At 43.2% G+C, this 23,465-nt stretch overlaps 1 protein-coding gene across 4 annotated transcripts in view; it reads right to left on the bottom strand.

Moving 5' to 3' along the window:
• Positions 1-23,465, bottom strand: part of PBRM1 (polybromo 1) — a 110,832-nt gene that overhangs the window by 34,878 nt on the left and 52,489 nt on the right. For all 4 annotated transcript variants that reach the window (XM_088482460.1, XM_088482459.1, XM_088482461.1 and 1 more), the window contains exons 13-16: positions 19,918-20,018; positions 10,262-10,538; positions 2,256-2,361; positions 643-1,285 (exon numbers count right to left, since the gene is read on the bottom strand). In XM_088482460.1, coding sequence (XP_088338586.1) covers positions 643-1,285; positions 2,256-2,361; positions 10,262-10,538; positions 19,918-20,018 — 1,127 coding nt within the window. The remainder of the gene's footprint in view (positions 1-642; positions 1,286-2,255; positions 2,362-10,261; positions 10,539-19,917; positions 20,019-23,465) is intronic.

Raw genomic sequence — 23,465 nt, forward strand, 5'->3', positions numbered from 1 at the left:
ATGACACCCAGTACTGGAAAGACTATGTAACTATGGGACAGTTATAGGTGGGTCCCATTAGTACCAAGTAGCCTAAAACATCCGCTATTATCACAGAACTGTTCAGGAAATTTCTTTGCAGAACCACACAATAGCAAAACAGCCTTTAAAATGAAACAAGCTTAAAGAAGTAGTACAGTTTCGCTTACCATTTCAGAAAGCTGTTAATATTTTCTTATTTTATTTTTCCCTTTAAGCGGCGAGGTGTTTTCCCAGAAATAACCCTGCAGGGTTACAGATGTGACCACACACGTCTGGCCTCTTTGCGCGATAAAAAGCCCTTCTAGCCGCGCCATGCCGTGGCGTGACTCGGTAGTGCCGAGAGTCTTTTCACCTTCAAATGCGTCTTAATCGCAAAGTGATGCAAATCGCTACGTTACAGTGTCACAGCAACTGATACTGTAACATAGCATTTCACGTTGACGCATTTGAAGGTAAAAAGTTGCATAGAAAGACATTCGGAACTACAGAGTAGCACTGCGCTCACGCGTTATGGTTAGCACGACTTGTAGTGCACGGAGGTAAGATGTATGTGGACACATCTATACATATATTCTCTGTATCTGTAATAATGAGACTTATTATTAATATCTAGTTACTAACCGATTCATCCGCCGTGCTCTCTCCAACACCTCAAACATGTGCTCCTGGAATAGGTCAAGTCGTCGGTAGCGATTATTTTCCACATTCTTTCGGATAATTTCAAAAGTTAGAGGAAGCCGTTTAGGAAATTTAGGGTCTACAGCAGGGATTTCAGCCAGAGAATCACTGTAACATCTTCCTTCATCGTCCTGATGGCTCATCATGGACACAAAGAGGTTATGTATGAGCTCCTGAATGAGCAGCGTTACATTAGGGACATGAGAGTCCTCGTCCCCTTCAATGTCTCTGCGGGTCTCCAGTAATACTTTATGTAGCACCAAAGCATCTTTGTAGATTAAAGACTCAGGCTCATTGTAAGTGCATGCATTATTAAACATGGTCACAAAGTCCTCACACATAGCATCAATATCCTGATACTTGTTGGCCATAATGTGACTCCTTATCTTCTCCATATCGATAGGCCTTTTGATAGTCAAGTAATAGTCAGGGAGCTCAGAGCGGGAAGGTAGTCGCAGAAAGATGGCGCTGAGACGTCTGCCACGTTTATCGGTGTAATTCTTTACCGCCTCATACACCTCGTTCAATTTATGCTGCATGGGACTCAAATATTTGGATTTCTTTGGAGAAATTCCACTTTTTCTACCTAGACACAGAAGAGATTAGTGATCATTGCAATGGGGAATAATGGGAACAGCAGGTAACATTTTATCAAGATGTATGAAAGCCACAAATATAACAGCAAATAATGGGTGGAATATGCAGAGTCATTTAAGTCATTTTATTACTACGATATTATGAATAAAAATATTAATCTGTCATATGGCATATAGTAGCCTTATTGCATGAATACACACAAGCTGTAACGCATAGAGCAGTACTAGTGTCACCCTCATCCCCCACCAATAGGATCATCAATATTGTAATTGTTTGGTCCTGCTGTATTATTCAGTGCAGTGCAAACAATCGGATACAGACAACATCTAAGAAGCAATAACAAAACCTTGAAAGAATTAGGAAACTAGGATGTATACACGAAAGGGAATACAAGTGTAGAACTCCAAATTAACTGTTTATATATAAATAAATAAATAAATTTTTGCAATAAATCTTGGCATAATCTTGGCCAAGGTTATGGGCCTACCCACCACATCCGGGTAACCTCTGTAGGGTAGGTCCCTAACATACGAGGGTTAAAATTCAGAGCGTTAGATGTCAGAGACCTACTCTACAGAGGTTACCCGGATGTGGTGGGTAGGCCCATAACCTAGGCCAAGATTATGCCAAAAACCTCTACTTATTGCAAAAATGTATTAATATATAAACAGTTAATTTGGAGTTGTGCACTTGTATTCCCTTTCGTGTATATATCAATTGTCTCCACAGGTAACGCCTCCAATTATATACACACAGTGTATATATATATATATATATTCAGGGTGTGCAGTCTGAGGCCCATTTTCCATATGAAACTAGGATGTAGACAGAAGAGTGAAAATATGTTACGTCACAATTTGTACTGCTGATATTGAAATGAATTACAGTAAAAAACAGTAAAAAAGTAACATATAGCTGAGACACCGATTATAGAAGAGGAGATAAAACAACCCTCTTACTTAATTTGAGTTTTGGAGACGCCATGTCATCGTCATCTGGCAAAGGACCAAGTTCTTTCTTTTTCTCCTTAAGGACCTTCTCCAGTACATGCGCATCATTATAAACCTACAACAAAAACAGTGGGCAACATAATAAGGAATAGGTCTGAACCATAACATATAAAGGCATCATATACATGTTCTGTGCGGAGCTCCTGCATAGCTTTTAGAGTGGCTAACTGAGAGGTCATCTTCACATCCGGACACACTACAATTACCTACCATCCTGGTGAATCCCATAACTTAAACCAGGGTCTATCCAATATAGTAGGATAGAGAAGAAGACTCCTTGTTTGGGGGCACTCTTGATATATACGAATTAAAAAAAAAAAATCGAAAACATAAAACTTAATATGCACATAAAACAGGAAAGAAAAGAAAAATTCCCCATTGACATACTACACTGGTAATGCAATTTATGTGGATATAATCCACATTGTATACGAACTCTAAAAGAAGTATTAAATCCAACAATTATACAATCTATCCACTAATTCAGGAGAGAGAGTTGCAAAATGAATAGAACATATAATCAAGACATTGGCAAGGTTAGAAATAATGATTTTTATTTTAAATAATAATTTTGTCCTTCAAACTTTGCTTTCATCAAAGAATGCTCCTTTTGCAGCAATTACAGCATTGTAGCCCTTTGGCATTCTAGCTGTTAATTTGTTGAGGTAATCTGAAGAAATGTCACCCCATGCTACCATACGGTCAAGCTGCTCCCACAACAGCTCAATGTGGTTGAGATCTGGTGACTGCGCTGGCCACTCCATTACAGACAGATTACCAGCTGCCTGCTTCTTCCCTAAATAGTTCTTGCATAATTTGGAGGTGTGCTTTGGGTCATTGTCCTGTTGGAGGAGGAAATTGGCTCCAAACAAGCGCTGTCCACAGGGTATGGCATGGCTTTGCAAAATGGATTGATAACCTTCCTTATTCAAAATCCCTTTTACCTTGTACAAATCTCCCACTTTACCAGCACCAAAGCAGTCCCAGACCATCACTTTACCTCCACCATGCTTGACAGATGGCGTCGGGCACTCTTCCAGCATCTTTTATGTTATCGAAACTTGACATATCGATGCAATAGTTTAGTCACATCACATATCAGACATGAATATAAGGTTGATAGTACATGCGTTATGTAAACAATATAGAAAAAAAAACAGAGGTACATTCATAGTGGACAAAAGCAACACTGGAAACAAAAGATACTCTTTTTAAATTATATCAGAGATAATAACCAGAGCCACAGTGCTAACATTAAAGTATCAACATGTCTATGCCTCAACCAATTTTCTTAATTTTCCTATCCAAACAACTGGGGCCATCTCTGGATTGCATACCAGAGAGGACCAGATATGAACAAACAGTGCAGTGGAAAATTGAGTGAAAAATTGACAATCCAAACTACGGGCAGAAGGGAGGAAGCAAAACTTTACAATGAAGGAGTACTAGCCCAGATATAATATTATAAATAAAAATGTTGTTAAAAAAAAAAAACAATATGGGAGAAACTGAACCTAAGAGGGAGGGAAAACGAAACAGTGAGAGGGAATAACAAACAAATAGTAAAATTACATTAAAATTATAAGCAAAGAAAAAAAAGACAAAAAGGAAAACATTGTTGCTAATAATTAAAAAATAAAAAAGCAGTGTAATAACCAAGCAAAACATAGGTATAGGTTACCTACAGAAAGGGCATATCTATTTCTATTAAAATATGCTACAATTTAAATAAGTAGACAACGTGAGATGTAAAGAAGTTCCCATGGATGTATGGTAATATAAATATCAAATAACGAATGGCAGTACACTATTCCATTAGGGGCAGGAAACCATCCTAGACAGCAATCTAAGACCGAACAAATAAGAGAAAATGGCAGTCAACCATTATCAAAAACCTGTATATTGAGTGGGCAGGCAAGGGAAAACTTACATGGGTGTTTGGGGACAAAACCAGTATGAGGAGGCACTGAGAAGGAGCTAGTTTTAAAGAGAACCAAGGAAAAGTTGGTGTTATCCCAATTAACAAAAAAAATTACTGTACAAGCCAGGGAATGTCTGCAACTCTTAAACCATCAGGGCACAGGCGAAAAACATTGTCAAAATGGGAAAACTGTCTGTAGAAGATAATTCCATACCAAGTGTCATATAATTGTGACTTTACGGGAGATTCCGGGGTCCCTATGAGGTTAAGGGTAGACTGGTTTTTCTGAGAAAGGAGAATCTCGACCTCAGCAATCAGGGATGAAGGGATTTTGGTCTGCTGAGTACAAAATTCCTGGGGGAGAGGGGCCAGGACTCCCAGACTGCCAGGACCATCAGCAACTGTAGTTCCAAAATTTGCTGAGGATTCCATTTTAGAGAGAGCGGCATTTAGCTCCTCCATCCAACTATCAATGTGGGTTAGAAGGACATGAGCAATGGCTTCTGCCAGCTCAATGACAGGCAAGGAGTGAACAGAAAGCATTATCACTTCTGGTTTAGTTAAAGTACACATTAAGGATCTCATTCAGAGGCAGTCGTTAGATGCAAGCGGTCGCACTGAATCAGGGCGGCCGCTTGCATCCTGAACGGCCGCCTCCTTGTCGATCGGTAAGCTTTGGGTTACCATCCACAGCTTAACGACCAACCAGGTTGATGGTCGCGATGGTGATCACCATCGCGACCATCGGGGCTTACGACCAGACCCTAAGGTTGGGTCTGGGCACTCGTAAGCCCCAGGGAGGTTTCTGCTCTGATGGAGTAGGAAGCTCCCCACTGACATCACTGATGATGTCAGTGCGGCCGCCCACAAAACGGCAAGCGTTCCTTAAGGAACGACTCCGTTTTGGAAACCACACCCCCCGCCCGCCTACCAAACGGGGCGAGCTGTCGATCAACATCGACAGCCGCTCCTTTGGTGACGAGCTCCGGAGCGACAGAGTTTCTCTGTCGCTCCGGGGCTTGTGCCCGCGCAGTGCGGCCCCAGGACTAACCATCGAGTCGGTAACGAGCGTATCGGCGCTTGCGACAGACTCTGAATAAGGTCCTAAGTTCCAAAGACCTTGTGGAGGAGAGCTTGAAAACCAATGTATTATAAAATGTATTATATAGGAATTGAGAAATTACACACAGAAATAACAGGAGATGAAATATATCAAAATATAAAATATTGTCTAATAATTATACAAAGCGTCACTAGAGGGTATCAGAACCTCAAATGTTTAGACACAAAATCCTCAAACAGTAACATGGCAAATTAGCAAAGCATATAATACAATGGAACACAGAATGACAGTTACCACAATAAGGGAAACCACCACAGGTAAATGGTCTTTCCAGGAAGTGTCAGTCCATGCACCTTGCGGTGGCAACAAGCAGACCAGGTCCGTTTTATGCTGGGTGCAGCAGATAGCAATCAGCCAGACATGAGCACAAACGGCAAGTGGCAGACATATATTAACTGAAGTCCCATCCAACTTTGGCTCCGTGAAAGCCACTTAGTAGAAGGCAGCAAGTGCAGACATAGGGAGAGACAGTCAGTGCAGCCCAGGTGGAAGTCCAAAAGTGAGCAACAAAAACGGGGTATACTGATTAAAGGGGATGAAGGAGGCAGCACAAGAGTTCCAAAGCAGCAGTAACTGTTTCCAGTCTCACCAGCACATAACACAGGTAGACCTCAGCCCCTGCCAAAAGGTAAGTAGCGGTTCCAGTCACAACAATGTAAAATAGCAGGAGCAACAGATGGATAGCTCACGGGAGGAAGCACCAGCCAGCCGAGGAATCCACTGATCTGGACAAAGGGTGGCAGCATGGACTGGGTGCAGAACTGAAAATACTTCTTCCTGATGACTCCAGGTGATTGCAGCAGCACCAAGGGGTCCACCGGACTGGATACAGGGCAATAGCAGGCACTGAGCACAGAGACTAAGGTGCCGGTGCACCAGCAGGCTCAGCACAGTGGCAGTGAGACCACAAAATTGGAGGACAGAGAGAAATCTGTAATAAGCAGGAAGCCGAGGTTCGGCACCGCAACTGAAGTTCTCTAGCAAACGTGTAGTGATCCCAGGTCAGTCAGATGTCGATGTGTTCCACAGGGTGTACTTCACTGGTAGCTAGTTCAGGAGTGGGAGTCACATGGCAACAGGCAGATTAGCCAACACCTCAGTAGGGTCAGACTTTGGGAACAAAATGAGCCCAGCTATGACTAGCAACTACCGGCGGTTGGCAGCAGCAGGAAAAGGGGATCAATTCAAGCTCTCTAACGGTGTGTCCAAAGATGGAGGATACAGGCACAGGAACCACCACAGCCTCGACTGACAGAACATGGAGTAGCCTAGAAGCAGCGTCTCGGAAGGTAAGTTCAGCAATTCAAATGTTACTGGACATAATCACAGCCCAGAAAAGTCCAAACGCATAGCATGCCCCAATGAGAAGTATTTTGCAGGAGTGAGAAAGGATAGTCACAGCAGGAGAAAACCTCAGTCACTCCATGCATTCACGCCTCAAGATGGCCGAGGCGGTCATAAGCGCCCGACATTAAGCAGGCTAGACTCCGGTGCAAAGAGGACGGCTCCAGACCAGATGTCAGGATCAAAATCCTCACCAAGGTGTAATTGCACCTACCACACACAGCGAGCAGTTATCCTTTCGGTAAAAGCCCTGAGGTCTGGACCTCCTGTAAAAAGCGGCCACACTGGGTGCCCCACCCACCGGAAGTCCTCTTCCATCATCTTTTCAGTTGTTCTGCTTCTCACAAGTGTTCTTCTGTGTGATCCAAACACCTCAAACTTTGATTCGTCTATCCATAACACTTTTTTTCCAATCTTCCTCTGTCCAATGTCTGTGTTCTTTTGCCCATATTAATCTTATCCTTTTATTGGCCAGTCTCGGATATGGCTTTTTCTTTTCCACTCTGCCTAGAAGGCCAGCATCCCGGAGTCGCCTCTTCACTGTAGATGTTGACACTGACGTTTTTCGGGTACCATTTAATGAAGCTGCCAGTTGAGGACTTGTGAGGTGTCTATTTCTCAAACTAGAGACTCTAATGTACTTGTCTTCTTGCACACTTGTGCACTGGGGCCTCCCACTTCTCTTTCTACTCTGGTTAGAGCCTGTTTGTGCTGCTCTCTGAAGGGAGTAGTACACACACCATTGTAGGAAATGTTCAGTTTCTTGGCAATTTCTCACATGGAATAGCCTTCATTTCTAAGAACAAGAATAGACTGTCGAGTTTCACATGAAAGTTCTCTTTTTCTGGCCATTTGGAGAGTATAATCGAACCCACAAATGTGGGTGGTCCAGATACTCAACTAGTTCGAAGGAAGGCCAGTGTTATAGCTTCTATAACGAGCTAACCCGTTTTCAGCTGTGCTAACATAATTGCACAAGGGTTTTCTAATCATCCATTAGTCTTCTAACATGCTTAGCAGACACAATGTACCATTAAGAACACTGTAGTGATGGTTGCTGGAAATGGGCCTCTATACACCTATGTAGATATTCCTTTAAAAACCAGACGTTTGCAGCTAGTATAGTCATTTAGCACATTAACAATGTGTAGAGTGTATTTCTGATGACCCAATCATCACATTGATTTCCTCATGTGGTACTTTACCATATATCATCACAGGTAGATTAATAACATTTATACTTGGTCTCTGTGTGACCCCTGTGCAGGTAAATAGCAGGTTGTAAAGTTAAGAGGTCTATCCAATACACGATTTTTTGAACGATCTGGATAGTTCAAAAGTCGTCTAATGGATAGGCTGCACACATCCTGTACCGCGCACTCCCGCGAATGACAAAAGAAGTCTTTTGCCGTTTGAACACGCTGGCCAACTTCTGCACATTGCTGAACGACTTTAGAAAAGTAATTTAGTGGATATGCAGTGAACAGCCAACGCCGAACAGCAAACGTTTTCTTTAATGAATATTCACTCCATTCAGTAAAAATTTCCACTCCCTTGTCTCTTCAGCGACAATCCTTGGTCCTTGGTCTTTAAAGAAATCGTTCACAAAATCTTTCATGTTTGTGAAAGATTTTTTGCATAAAAGACTTTCTGTTGGCAGGAAAAGTCTTTGGTCTTTCACAAAATAAATCTTCTAATGGATATGCCCATTTCATCTCTTACTGCATATACCCAGATGCTGCTAAACCAATTAGCACATTTATTTCATCATATGCTGTTCTGCATGGCATCCTATATCATTGCACATTAGATGGTTATATTACCTCTTGCTGCCAAAGGCTGAGGCAGGTCAGATTGCACACACTGTGCAATTCTCATTGTTTTTTTTATCTGCCAATGGTATAGCTCACATATATGTATGTTAAATGAAGGTATACAGCATAAGGTAAAGAACCCACAGCTTAAATAACAAATTTGCTGAACAAATTCAGCTCAAAATAAGATGCAGATACTACAGTGCTTATTAGGGCCAGTATCCCTTGCCATGAGTAATACACTGTTTGCCATAGTATCCTCTACAGTGCATCTTATATTAGATTTCACATCTTGCATGGACAAATACTCATAGACATTCAATTATACATTCAATGGTATCCCCAGTAGCCAATAACATAGGGACTATATTTCTACTTCATGGCTGAGGAAAGGGTTAGTACATTGTAACTCATATCATTGTCACTTCAGGAGCCCTGTTTGTGCAAATATGTATGTGAACATAATGATTGGAGATCATAAACTTGACATAGTGTGTCAGAATATGGATTTAATAGTACAGGTAGCAAGTCACAGGGACTTCGCACTGCTTCTGCTGTCCTGCAACTTGCAAAGTATAGATTGCAGAATGAGAGCAGCGCTAGTATGTGATACTGCAGAAAGAAGGTAAAAAAGATGCTTCAGCGCATGAGAGGCTGCCCGTGCACTGTTGTGCAAGCCCTTGCAGTGCAACGGGAAGATCCCAAGCCGTGAGAGAGCACCAGAGGGAGAGGATGGTGTCTGTAGGAAAGTGCGGTGGTGAAAAAAGCTTGGAGCTACCAGACGCTGGTGGGGAGATCAGCCGTACACAGCAAATTGAGAACAGGTTGAGAAGCCGGCCAGGCAAAACGCGCCTCCAGCAGAAGCGAGGAGAGGAGAAGGGAATCTGCTGTGCATGGCTGATCTCCCTGCTGGCGTCCGGTAGCTCCAGGCTTTTTTCACCACTGCACACACCGCACTTACCTACCTAATTTGTTTGATTTGGAGAAACAATGGATGATGTGTTAGAAATTACTTCATAAGCAGTGTAAATCTTGGTAGGATTGATTAGAGCGAACATAGGTGTATAAGAATACAACTGACAGACTGCGCAAGTGTTAATGGTGTGTGCATTATATTGTAATTGGTGTATGCAATGTCTAAATATTGCTTGGGAGCACCTGTTGTGACAAATACACAATTGGGAGTTATAATGAACAAATAGTGAATTGTTATGTATGACCCCCAGTCATTATATTACCCGTGAAATATAATAGTTGCTGAATATAATGGTATTCATTTATATTTTCACCATCTCTCCTGAATTAGTGGAGAGTTTGCATAATTGTTGGATTTAGTACTTATTTTAGAGATGGTATACAATGTGGCTTATATCCACATAAATTGTACTGTACCAGTGTAGTATGTCAATGGGGATTTTTTATTTTCTTTCCTGTTTTATTTGCATATTATTAAGCTTTATGTTTTAGATTTTTTTTAAATTAGTATATATCAAAAGTGCCCCCAAACAAGGAGTCTTCTTCTCTGTCCTACTATACACGATGGAACCTTATTTAAGCATATCTACCAAATCAGTAACTTTGTCACAGCATAAAACAATCACTGATACCTCTGCTTTTCAATAAATAGGGACCAAAGTCTGAAAAGATCTGTAAGGGCCACTCTAGCTCAACTTCAGTCTTTCTCAACATTATAAAGTAACCATAATAGACATCAGATTTCCTCAGACATAAAAGGCAACGCTGTACGCCTTACCTGGGAGCCTTCCTCATTGTAGTGCCAGGCATTCCGAAACATCAGTTTCATGTCGTCCATCATGGCATCTTCTGTCGCATATTTGTCAGCACGAATGTTATGCTCAATCGTTTTTAAATCCATGGGCTCTAGAATGATTTTATAGTAGTCTGGATAGTCCTTTTTGGATGGCTTGAACATAAAAAGTTCACAAAGGCGGCGGCCGGTCACTGGCTCCCGAGACTCCAGGACCGCATTGAACAAAATTTTCATCCTTTGCTTCCTTATGTTTTTCTTGCTGGATGAAATGAATGAGGATATTTAGAAAGACATGGGGGATAGATGCAATTTAGTATAAAATGACAGCAAATAACAAACACCCTGTATATGTATTTTCAAACAATAATTACAAGAAGTAATTTGCTAGTCTAGTGTGTACGACCTCGTTAGCGAGGGGATCCGGCGGGGGTGCCCGCATCGGCACGTGCATACACACTTGCCGATGCCGGCAGCGACCGTGCTTAGTTCGGCATCATGGCCCCTGCTAATGATATCGTACATCATGCAGGGCCGACGGAGGATGTTGCTAACGACGTGCGGGAGCGCACATAGTCAGCGACGTAGTGGGTACACACTAGACAACGTGCCCGATAGGTCGCTCCGATTCATCGGATCGGAGAACATATCGTCTAGTGTGTACCCAGCTTAAGTTGCACTAAAAGCTTAATTTTGAAGTACAGAGTAAATATTCCTCTAAAGAGAAATCAGTTGGGTTCTATTTTGCCTGTGGTGTAAGCACCTGAGTAACCAGAAACACTTTACACACCTTTGATAGGTCTCATTTTTTTGGCCTAAACAAAGTATATAAAAATGTTGTTGCAATTTAGCAACAAGTCATATATATATTGTTATTTAAAAGGCATCAGAAAATACACTTCACTTTCATTCTTCCCAAAGTAACTTTACTGTACTTAGGGCTCGATCCAATTAGGTGCGAGTTACTCACATCTGCGAGTAAGTGAGGCTGTATGCCGCACTTACAGTAACTACGCACCCATACATTATTCTTTGCAGCCCCATAGGGCTGCAAGCAAAAATGTACGAGTCCAGGGTGAGATCATGCTGTGAGGGGGGCCGTCGCAGGTGTTTCTATGCCGTTGCAATGGCAACTTGCCCCCTTTTCACCTAAATGGATCAAGCTCTTGGAGGAATCACACAAAGGCCCTCATTCAGAGCCGCTCGTTAGCGGCAGTACGCTCGTTCCGAGCGATGTTTGCACATCTGCGCATGCGTACGCTTTTTAGTACGCATGCGCGAACCAGTCAGTGCGGCCGAAAATCGTTTGTACGCTATATAGCGAGTGCCTGCTATTTTGAGTGACAGAATGAGGCGTATGTGGGTGGTAACAGGGGAAGGTGCTTGAAAATGGGGAGTGGAGATCCGAACGCAGGCGTGCTTAAAGGTCAAAACGGGCGTTTTATGGGTGTGTATATTTAAAACAGCAGCGTCATTGATCACGTCACTGGGTTATTTTAGAGCCAGAACTGCTCGCAAATTTGTGGTAGCAAACACCAACCACAAGAATAGCGAGCAGTTCATACCCTTGTCGATGTACTCGATTAATCTAATAAATAGCGGACATGACGTAGGATGCGAGCGGCCAGGGGGCGTTTTTAACAAATAAACGAGCGTAAGTTTTGCTCGTTCGTTCAGACTTAGAGGTGTGAACAGACTGCAATGTGCGTACGGATCATTTGAATAGCCACCCCTTGTTTTTAAACGAACGACCGCAAATAGCGAACGGCTCTGAATGAGGGCCAAAATTCCCTATAAGTGAATACTTAGCTCAACATTTCAAAATTAGTAGGGATAGAAAAATTAGTTTTGTTCTCCATTTTTGTTTTCTTAACTAAGGGAGAAATTAACAAGTCACCAGTGACTCACACTATGGTGGTGTCCCAGCACACACTCACTATATTGTATATTTTATTGGAAAGCTGTAGTGTTCAGATAGAATGTAGCGCTCATTAGCGCTGTAACTAAACATATTCTAAACTAGTCTCCTTCTGACTGGATTTTATGTCCATTACAATCGGCACCTTACAGATTCCAAAATGCTTATCAGGATTGGCAGCGGTGTGTGCGAAAAAAAAAAACTGTATTCTGCAGTCAGATCTACCTAAAAAGCTTAAAACTGCAATTTGTAAGGGCAACTTTAAAGGTGGACACAGACAGGGAAGGGTGACAAATACGGAGTAGCTTATGTAACAGTGGGCCTGATTCAGACCCTGTCGCTAGATGCGGACGCTCGCTCCCAGCATATGCAAATTCAGCTAAGTGACGTCAAGGCTGGCAATCGCACGGCAAGGCATAAGCATGCCCACTATGTCTTGGCGTACGATCACTTTATGTATGCAGACGCCCACCAGCCTGTCTCAAGACGCCCACTAGCGCACTTCATCTCCAGGAAGTGTATACAACCATCGGTACATCAGGTACCATCGGGAGCATTCGCAACGCTTGTGGTTGCCTTTACTCTACCGCAAGCACTTCAGTGTAAAAACGAGCCAGGTGACGTGTACTATGACGCTGCCTATTAATTATGCACGCCTCTGAAACGGCATTAAGATGCTCAGGCACGCCTGCGTTAGCACCTCCACTGCCCCGTTACTGCTGGCTTGCCCCTGTTACCACCCACAAATGGCCTCTCCTGTCACTCATTCCACTGGGCTGTCTTTGCTGGGTGAGCAAGCGCTTCCCAATTGCTCGGACTAGTTTGCGCACTGCAATGCATACGCACATTAGCAAACATCGCCAGCAACGAGCGAATCAGGCCCAGTGTGTGTTTGGGTTGTATATTTATTATAACGGATAGCTAAACATCTGAGGGGATAACAAATCTATCAATACACTTTGGCACCAAGTTGGCCAGATATAACTAAAAAGGAAGATTTAATTTTTTTAAATAAATGCCGTGTTTTGCTACTTAGAGAAAGTGTAGCCATCACCGTAGTGATTCTCTGTCAATGGTGTGCTATAATTCACTGTGCTGTAGAACACTAGGCAGCTGATACTATGACTAATCAGTCATTACTGTTGTCCATAACTTGGACAAATATCAGGATAACCCAGTGATTGGAGCCATCACGAAGGCGAAGTACACATCAGAACGACATGTATGTGCCGATCCAGCATATGACCACTCAATATACCCTTCCATCCCGCATTCACCTGCATGCAGTCATCAGCGTGGTCAACCCATCTGACGTGCAGCACATCTGATGGCACGACCATGCTGACGACGCATGTGATTGAGGGTACACACTGAGTGGTATGGACGATATATTGTTCCGATCCAAGTTGGAATGATATACTGTCCAATATATCGCCTGATGTGTACCCAGCCTAAGTGAGACCTCACACAATGTAATCTGCGCACAGTGATTACAATCAATATAATGTAACCTGCGCACAGTGATTCCGATCAACACAATGTAACCTGCGCAGTGATTCCGAACACAATGTAACCTGCGTACAACGATTTCAATCAACACAATGTAACCTGCGCACATCGTTTCCAATCAACTCAATGTAACCTGCGCACAGTGGGTCTCATTCAGACCCGCTCGCGAGCGCTGTACACTCGCAAGCGGGTCGATGGTGCCCAGGTGCGCATGCGCACGACGGAGGGAGCTCCGTCGTGCGCATGCGCGAGACCCGGCGAGCGACGGGGAAGCCGTCGCTCGAGGTCTCGCACCAAAGGGGGCGTGCTGTCGATGTGGGCGTGGCTGCCAGACGGAGGCGTTCCCCTGGGAACGCCTACCGTCTGGGGCCGGCCCCACTGACATTACTAGTGATGTCAGTGGGAGTGATTTTGGCTCTGATAGAGACAAAATCACTCCAGGGCTTGCGGCAACGAGACCCTACCGCAGGGTCTCGTTGCAAGCCCGATGGTCGCGATGGTCTTGACCATCGCGACCATCATCATGGACGCTCGCATAAGCTGTGGGTGGTAACCCACAGCTATGCGAGCGTCCAAGAGGCCGCTCCAATTTTAGGTAGCCCGGCCCTGATTCAGAGCGAGCGCTCTGGTCAGAGCGTCCGGCTCTGAATCAGGCCCAGTGATTCCAATCAACACAATGTAACCTACGCACAGTGATTCCAATCAACACAATGTAACCTGCACACAATGATTCCAATTCAATAAAAATAGAAATACAAAAAATAAATTATGTAATTTTTATTAACATTAATGCCAATATTTAAGATGTAGAAAAACACTATCATAAAAGCAACTCTATGGGCACGATTCAATTAAACACAAAGTGAATATCGCCGGGAATGAGCTATTCAATTCTGCGAGAAGATAGGTCGGGGAAGGCTCATTCTCGTGTCTTAAACAGGGTGTTTAGGCGCGAGAATGGGCATTCTCCGACTAAACTTCCCAGCGCGATGCAGTTTTCCCGGTACTAAGGGCACAAAACAGTATCGCGCCTGGACTTTTGTTGGATTTCTGCTTGCATCCATAGAGGGATGCGATAAGAAATCCTAGTCTGGCTTAACAGCGCACATGAAGTGAATAGCTCCGGGAGCAGATTCCCGGCGCTATTCACTTCGCGTTGAATAGAATCGTGCCCTATGAATGGGCTAAAACACAATATTTTACTTATGCAGTGATAGCTATGTTGTGCTGGACAAGAAATGAAGGTAAAGAACTGTTTTCAGTACCCAAGATTCTCCGGAATGGGATTTAAGCCTTGCAACAGTTTCCTATTCAGCCATGGAAATTAAATTATGGTTCAATGCTTTACCCTCATTCATGCAGTTTATCAAGATATAGACTTCGGCTTAATACCCTCCAGCATTTCACATGCGTTTTTAAAGATAGTAAAAACTTACATGAGTAAACATGCATTTTGAGAACATAACGTAACGCTACAAAAAAATCACTAACAAACTGAACGCAAATAAAATGCCAATGGGCATCATGGTACCAGAAGTAATAAGCAATGATTTCTAGAATCAGACCTAATTTATATGCATTTCATAAATAGTATAAAATAGATTTAAAAATGTCAGTGAGTGTGAGGCCTTACAGGAGTACAAATCTGACTCGGGTTAGAAGATAAATGCAAAAAATGACTAATACACATGCCAATAAACTAAACCAAGAAAGTAAACATTCAAAATAACAACCAAACCCCAAAAATGATTTCATCATAAATGAAGCATGAACGTAAAATGCAGTTTTTAGCCTTACCATGACTTTCCACTGCAGCTTTATTAAAAAATAAATTGCACTGGAGCATCATAAAAAGCAAAAGTATCACACAGATAAAAGAGACCCTTAACTGGCCCTAGTCATACTTGTTCCAGGAGCCCTCCCAGACTCCAGGACCAGGCCTGGCCAACCTGTGGCTCTCCAGCTGTTATGAAACTACACATCCCAGCATGCTCTGCCACAGTTTAAGCATTCCCTAATAGCAAAACTGAAGCAGTGCATGCTGGGACTTGTAGTTTTACAACAGCTGTACAGCCACAGGTTGGCCATTCCTGCCAGGACGATCAAAGCATTGTGCCAAATCACACACACTTCCCCGAGGAAATGGGCAGTGCCTAATTATGTGATTTAGGTCAAAGACTGCCCCCACTGAGTAATGCTGTGAATTGCAGTATTACACAGCTGGGTTGTGGCCATACTGACGCGAATCACTACGCCACAGCCCCTGCACTTCTTGATCATAAATGTAGACATGCGTGCACTTAGCCAACAGCTAAAAGGGCACTAATATAGGACATAAAGCTCAAATAACAGCAACTCATAAGGGGATATTCAATTACGTGCCAGGTTCCACAATATGCACATATATAGCGGGTAATTTACGGCGGAAACCTTTGCCAGTTCTTTCCTCCAACTTCTATTGGCTGTGATAAAAAATGAGTAATGTTATCCTGCCTGGATCACCCACATAATATTGGCATGCACGGTTCTGATGGAACTTGGCAGCTAATTGAATATCCCTCATAATAGGTCAAGTTAAGTTTCCTTACTGATCTGTACAAGCGATGTCTGTAGTAATAAGTAATGCAACAGATGAATGTCTGTCACTTAGGCCAGAGTTCCCCAAGCTCCGTCAATACCGTCCAGGTTTTGAGGATATCCATGCTTGAGCACAGGACTCGGGCATGGATACTCTTAAAAGCCCGCCTGGAAAGGTGGAGTGTTAGGCTATAAACAAACCCATTTATAATGAGTTTAACACATTAAAAATCAAATAAATATGCACCTAACATTTTGTTTGTGTGTTTTTAAAACGCATGTACAAATGGGTTCAAATCAGGTGTTCTAAACTAGCAGCTGAAAACAGGCTTTTTATACAAACGTTAAATCTTTTCTCAGAATCCACTGTGGGTCTAAGACATATAAAGCCAAGGATTTTGGCACTTTATAATGTTCAATATGTTTGACCTAATTCCTCTTCAAAATCCTCACCCTGCAGGGAAACTCTTATTTATTGTATCATGCCCACATAGGACTGGACCAGAGAGAAACTAACCAAGAGTGAGGAAAAACATTTTACGCTAGAAACCTTTTTACGAGAACTACAGTAGAAATGGGAGGATGGTCAGTGTCCCCAATGGATTAAGAAAAAAGATTTTAACGTAATCCTGTTCCCTCTTTTATTCATTTGACACAAGTGTCAAAAGCCTCATCCCCTCAGACATCTATACGATCTGTTCAACCAGGATCATTAAAAGGGGTATAATTCAGACCTAGGTGTTCTTGTTAACAGTTGTTTCAACCATTTTTCCACAGTCGTGCTAACTCAGACTATGGCTAAAATGGGTCTCAAAGATGCACCAGCCACAACAACAGATTTAAATATGGACTCGAATATTCCAAACCGCACCATGCTTACATAAAATGCTGCATTCAGGACAGGAATGATGCTGTCATCCACTTTAGGTGGAGTATCCCATTTATCCAGATCTCCTTTTTGGTATGGGATAGCTGCACATAACTGTACATCACCTGAAACTTTTGTTTGGGTTTATTCCATCCCGTGCAGAGGAAATTGTTTAGCTCTTGCGAAAAAGGAGATTAAAGCAACATTTTAAAACATTCTTTTAATAGAGCAGTCAGATTCCACCAGAATTTCTGTCCACCCGGTTTATGCTGTGCAATGCAACACCTTCACTAAATTACTCACCCGATGCATATAGCAGATTGAGGAGGAGTTCTCAATATCTGATTCCTGTGTTACTTAATTCTCTAAATGAAATGAAAACTCAGTCTGACCCTTCCCAGGACAGGAACAAAACAGAACTCTGAAGCTTCCAAGACCAAGTTGGTCAGGAGTTATTTAGAAACCTTAACAAGGCCCTGAACTAAATTTTCCAGGCATTGTGCCCAAGCTGGTTCATATTGGAATTTAGCTGAGAGACCAGGTGATCAGAAATTTGGTAGTCCTGAAGGAGGCTCTATACCTAGCCCAGTGTCCGTCTAATACAGTGGCTTCCAAACTGTGTGCCTCGGTGCGGTCACTGGGGTGCCACGGTGGACTAAGGAGACCAGACCATGGAGAGACATGGAGGGGTCAAAAGAAGAGACATGGAGGGGGCAATGAGAGAGAGACATGGAGGGGGCAATGAGAGAGAGACATGGAGGGGGCAATGAGAGAGAGACACGGAGGGGGCAATGAGAGAGAGACACGGAGGGGGCAATGAGAGAGAGACGGAGGGGGCAATGAGAGAGACGGAGGGGGCAATGAGAGAGAGACGGAGGGGGCAATGAGAGAGAGACGGAGGGGACAATGAGAGAGAGACGGAAGGGGCAATGAGAGAGAGACGGAAGGGGCAATGAGTAAGATATTATCATATTCAATGATAAGATTACAATTTGCATGGAGGATTTCAGAAGAGAGGTACATGAGAATCTAGAGCAGGGGTGGCCAACCAGTCAGAGGCAAAGAGCCAAAAAATATCTGTGGTCAAGTTGAAGAGCCGATCACATGCGTGCGCCGACGGGTGTGTGCACACAAAAATGCGGCGTGAACTAGCTGTCACATGGCCATCCCCATTTTTGCTATGACATTCGCAGGAGCATGACCTTGTGTCACACGCCCATTTTTAGTCACACTGGCGGCGAGCCCAGCACATTGAAAATGCACAATTTACATAAAAGTTGCCAATATAATAATGTTTTCACTGTTGAAGTGAAAGAAAACGCCAGAGCAATATAAAGAAAATTGAAATAGCCACGTTTATATAAAATACACAGAAACAAGCCAGATCCACATACAATACATTTAAAATGCACATCCAAATAAAATACATATTGAAATTTAGAACCACATAAAATACATTCAAAAGCCAGTGCCCATTATGCAGTACCCCCTGTAGTTGTGGCCCATCTGCAATGTACCCTGTAGCTGTGCCCATTATACAAGGCCCCCAGTAGTTGTGCCCATTATGCCATGTCCCCAGTAGTTGTGGCCTTAATGCAATGCCCCCTGTAGCTGTGCCCATTACGCAATGCCCCCTGTAGTTGTGCCCATTATGCAATGGCCCCAGTAGTTGTGGCCTTAATGCAATGCCCCCTGTAGCTGTTATCATTATGCAATGCCCTCAGTAGTTGTGCCCCTTCTGCAATGCCCCCTGTAGTTGTGCCCATTAAGCAATGCCCCCAGTTGTTGTGTCCCTTCTGCAATGCTCCCCGTAGTTGTGCCCCCTAAGGTAGTGCCCCCAGTACTAGCTACCCCTCTCCACCCACACCCCTATGAAGAAACTTGCCTGTCTTCATGCTGGCACCAATCCACACCGTCAGGGCTCCAGAGTCCTGCTGCCGCTTCCGCTGCCTGCTGGATCTAACTGGATCCAGCAGGCGCGCAGGCTCCACACATCACGGGTCCGCGCACCGCACTGGGAACGCTGACCCCTGAAGAGATCAGAAGCTTCTTTAGTCTCTGATCGCTTCAGAGACCAGCATTCTCAGTACCACTAGGGGCATGCCAAGTCGGAGCCAGAAGCCTCAAGGGAAACACAAAAGAGCCGCATGCGGCTCGAGAGCCGCGGGTTGGCCACCCCTGATCTAGAGGAACAACATATACATACTGTATTCCATGTATAAATGACATTCAATTTGCTAGGATTTTAACATGATACAAATTGTGCTTATTTTAGACTGGAAATATTTGTAAAAATATATTAACGAGCGAGAGCTTCCAGGTTCTCTAGCTGTATAGCCTATACACAATTCTTACCAATTCAAAAACAGAAATACTAACATTACAGGATGCTGTAGGGTCATAGCCTGCAAAGCTCAATTCTAGAGTGGCAAAATCATTCACTGACAGTTGTTCAGGGGAAAAAGTCAGATGAAACACATATCTCAGTCACTAGACTCTTACCTAGCTCAGGGAGCCCTTACTGACAGAATAAAAGGATTACCCTCTCTTCCCTTACTGACAGAATAAAAGGATTACCCTCTCTTCCCTTACTGACAGAATAAAAGGATTACCCTCTCTTCTCCATTACGGTTTTCACTATTGTAAGCGAATATAAAGGAGGATCCACAGCTGGCAGAATTGACCACATACTGTACGCCGGCCTACGTGCTACAGTATAAATACAATAGAAACACAGACGCTGTCAATTTTTAGCAGAGCGAAACATACCTCTTCCTCTTTGCGCTCCCGGTGTCAGACGTGGCGGAGGAAATCATGCTGTCTCCGTCCTCTATATCGAGGTCTCTGCGAGCCAGCTCTTTCTTTTTCGCCTGAAATAAAGAAGAAATCTCCAGAGTCAGCCTCGCTCTGCCAAACGTTCTCAGAATACATGAATATTAAACAGCTGCATAGATCAGTTTCACTCGGAAAAAGCTAGAACTGGTGTCAGGGTATAAATATTGAAAGCGTTACGGATCTGTGATACAGCGGCTTAGCAAAATTTACATTTCCTCATGCACAATAATGCCACACATTTGTCCAATACTGTATTGTGTGCATTCTGCTCCCCCCACCACCAGCGCTGCAGACAAACAGATGAAAATGTATCTGCTCTAAGCTGGGATGTGTAAAACACAGATGCAATGTTTCAGAAACCAGCAATTAATATGGGTAACCATTTAAAAGTCTATACATTCAGACTCTCTTACGATACATATTAAACGGAATGACAGATCAGCAACAAAGAACTGCAATTTTTTGTTATTTTGCACATCACCTAAAATAATATCCTAACATGTGTAACCAACACATCTTTTACAACCAGTTATATACTACTGCTGTGCATTAAGAGTAATTTAGCAACAAGCAGCTAGAAACACCAAGTAGTTTCTGTACCTCAACCATACTCCACAAATTTGGAGCGCCTTGATTGGGACTTGGGATGTGGTCCCTGTATGATAGAGGTCTGGCCACAATCCAAGGTGCCTGGCACTACACCCCCCCCTCCCCCCTTTCCGTCCTAAAATCAGTCAGGGTATCATCTAGAGTATCACGGTATGTACAGAGGTCTCACTGTGCAAGTGCGATCATGATCACAGCGCCCCACAAATGCCCGTTTGGGGGGTGGCTGCGACGTGTCTGTTCTACAGAACGGGGGTGTTTGGTCCTCCGTTCCGTAGGCGTGGCCTGGCCAAGGTCTGTGTCTTCCTATGCAGATTTCCTTGCCCCAGCTCAAGAGATTCAGTCATCTATTCTGAGTAAGCTCAGACTGATTCTACAACTCTGAGAATTAAACTGCTCTCTAATTCTCTCCACAGAATCCATTCAGTTCCCATGCTGTCAGTTTTCAGGATTCCAAATGAAGATTCCATGCTGATCTTTGATGTAGCAGATTTGGAGGATAATATGGCTGTGTTACTGCCAACTGTATAATCTCTGCAAACCGAGGTCTCCGTGGCAAAAAAGGTAGAATCTCAATAATTTTCTTACAACTCCTGAAATGATGAAGACTGGGGGAAAACGATACCCAGGATTGAATGTCCAACTAGTTGAGAGAGCATCTACAACTTCCCTCCTGTCTGGCATAGTCTGCGAATGAAATATTTTTACTTTGACGTTTTTTGCTTTTGCCATGAAGCATTTTTGTTAAATAATTTAGTGCAGAGAGACTATCCTGGGAGCACAGCAAGGCGATTAAGGAAATCTGTTTGGTGAGCTGCTGCTGGACATCTTCAGCTCATTGCAACTATGGACAGATGGCTCTCATCGTTACTGGACCTCCTAGGTGACTGATGTATGCTACAACTGCCCGATTTGGATAGGACAGTCTGCAATGGTCTCATGGTACTGCAGACACACTTTTAATTCAACCAACATTTCTCAGACATTTGATTTAGGTTACAGCCATAATCCTCAGGCTTTCAAGAGGACTGCAGTGGGCACCACATCAATTCTTGCTGGCATCTGGAATAATGATAAACCAATCATAATTCAAAAAAAGATTGCTATAGAGCAATTAAGACTACAGCAGAATTCATTCTTGATTTGACCTTGCAATTACTACAGTACAAGCAGGATTCATATTTTCTCGCACACCATAAAGGAATGCACAAAAATGAGCACAGATTCCTTACGGTAATAAGCCAGATATCCCAGAATTTAATTGCCCCTTTGAGTCTTCTCTTATTTGAATCTAGTCACCTTGTAGATATTTCATATATTCCAGTGCACACCATATCTTAACTGTTGTGAAGACTCATGTGTCTGTAGCTGTAATGGTCCATTCTTGAGAAAATCTGGTACCACCCAACATTGGGCTCCCTAAATAGATGAATCTCTTGGACATCATTGGGAAGAAATTTGGAAAAACCAGAGACATCTTGCCTCTCCAACCAAAATCATTGCTTTGAGGTTCCTGTGTGGAATTTTCTGCAGTAGTTTGTGTATTGTTTGACCTCTCTGGATCTGTTGGCATCCAGAATATGATTTCCTCAGGTGGAAACGGATACATAAGATGGCCATCTGTTTGGGTGCTCCAGTTCTCCAATAATAATGTCTTTAAAGGTCTTGCAGAAACCCAACGTTTAGTTATTTAGTTTTCTTTGTCCCCAGAAATAGTATATCCTGCAGCATTGTGTTTGTGTATGCAGGCACCCACCAGCCTGTCTTAAGACGCCCACTTGCACACCTCATCACCAGGAAGGGTATGCAACCATCGGTACATCGGGTACCATCGGAAGTGAACACATTCCCTGAGGTTGACTATACCCTACCGCAAGCACTTCTTTGTGAAATACAACCAGGTGACATGTACTATGACGCTGCCTGTTAATTATGCACGCCTCTGAAACGGCGTTGACGCTCAGGCATGCCTGCGTTCGCACCTCCACTCCCCCGGTTCGAGTGGCCTGCCCCTGTTACCACCCACAAACGTCTTCTCCTGTCACTCAATCTGCTGCTCAGTCTATGCACAGCGAGCGACCGCTTCCCAATCTCTCGCAATGGTTCGCACACGCGCACTGCGATGCATACACAGAATGCGGAAATCGGCCAGCTACAAGCAAATGCTTCTTTGCGTCCAGGTCTGAATCAGGTCCTCAGTGCTATAAAGGGATCTGCACAACAAAGAATAGGGCCAGGCTGAAATAATATCAACAATACAATACCCTCAGGTGCTAATCCAGAATTGTGTGATTGATATTCTCCCTCTTTGTAACAGACACGTATAAACCAAAAAATATAAACACTGTGCTTAACATATCCCAATATGCACTGTGGTATGTGCTTCACCATAACCACTTGTGTGTGCATACTACGATCATTCAGCCCACGCACCACAGCAGCCTCACATACTTCCAGTGTCTGTTTTTCTTGCCTACCTATAGGATACAGACATGGAATTTGGATGCCATCACTTTTAATGCAGTGTACAGCCATGCTGTGTTGTATCCAGAGGCAGTGATGTTAAACAACTCGGCCCCATTATATAAATGCACATCCAAAAAACACAATAAGGACCACAATAAGTGAATTCAATGAGTTAGGTAAAAGTCGTAGGTATAAGTCAAGAAGTTAAATTACTCCTAAACCATACAAATCAATTAAATGTATTGTCTCCTAATAGAGGTTACAAATAAATTAAAGACTGCAGTAATTTGAGTCACTATGTAATTACTGACCCTGTGTCCATTTGCAACAGCCAGTCTGTCTACTGTGTTACTCTCTCCCATGGTAACATGTTGGAGAGTGAAGTGATAGACATATGTAATCTAACACTG

This window comes from Taudactylus pleione, unplaced genomic scaffold (assembly GCF_031769625.1).
Source record: "Taudactylus pleione unplaced genomic scaffold, aTauple2 ptg000289l, whole genome shotgun sequence".
NCBI lineage: Eukaryota > Metazoa > Chordata > Amphibia > Anura > Myobatrachidae > Taudactylus > Taudactylus pleione.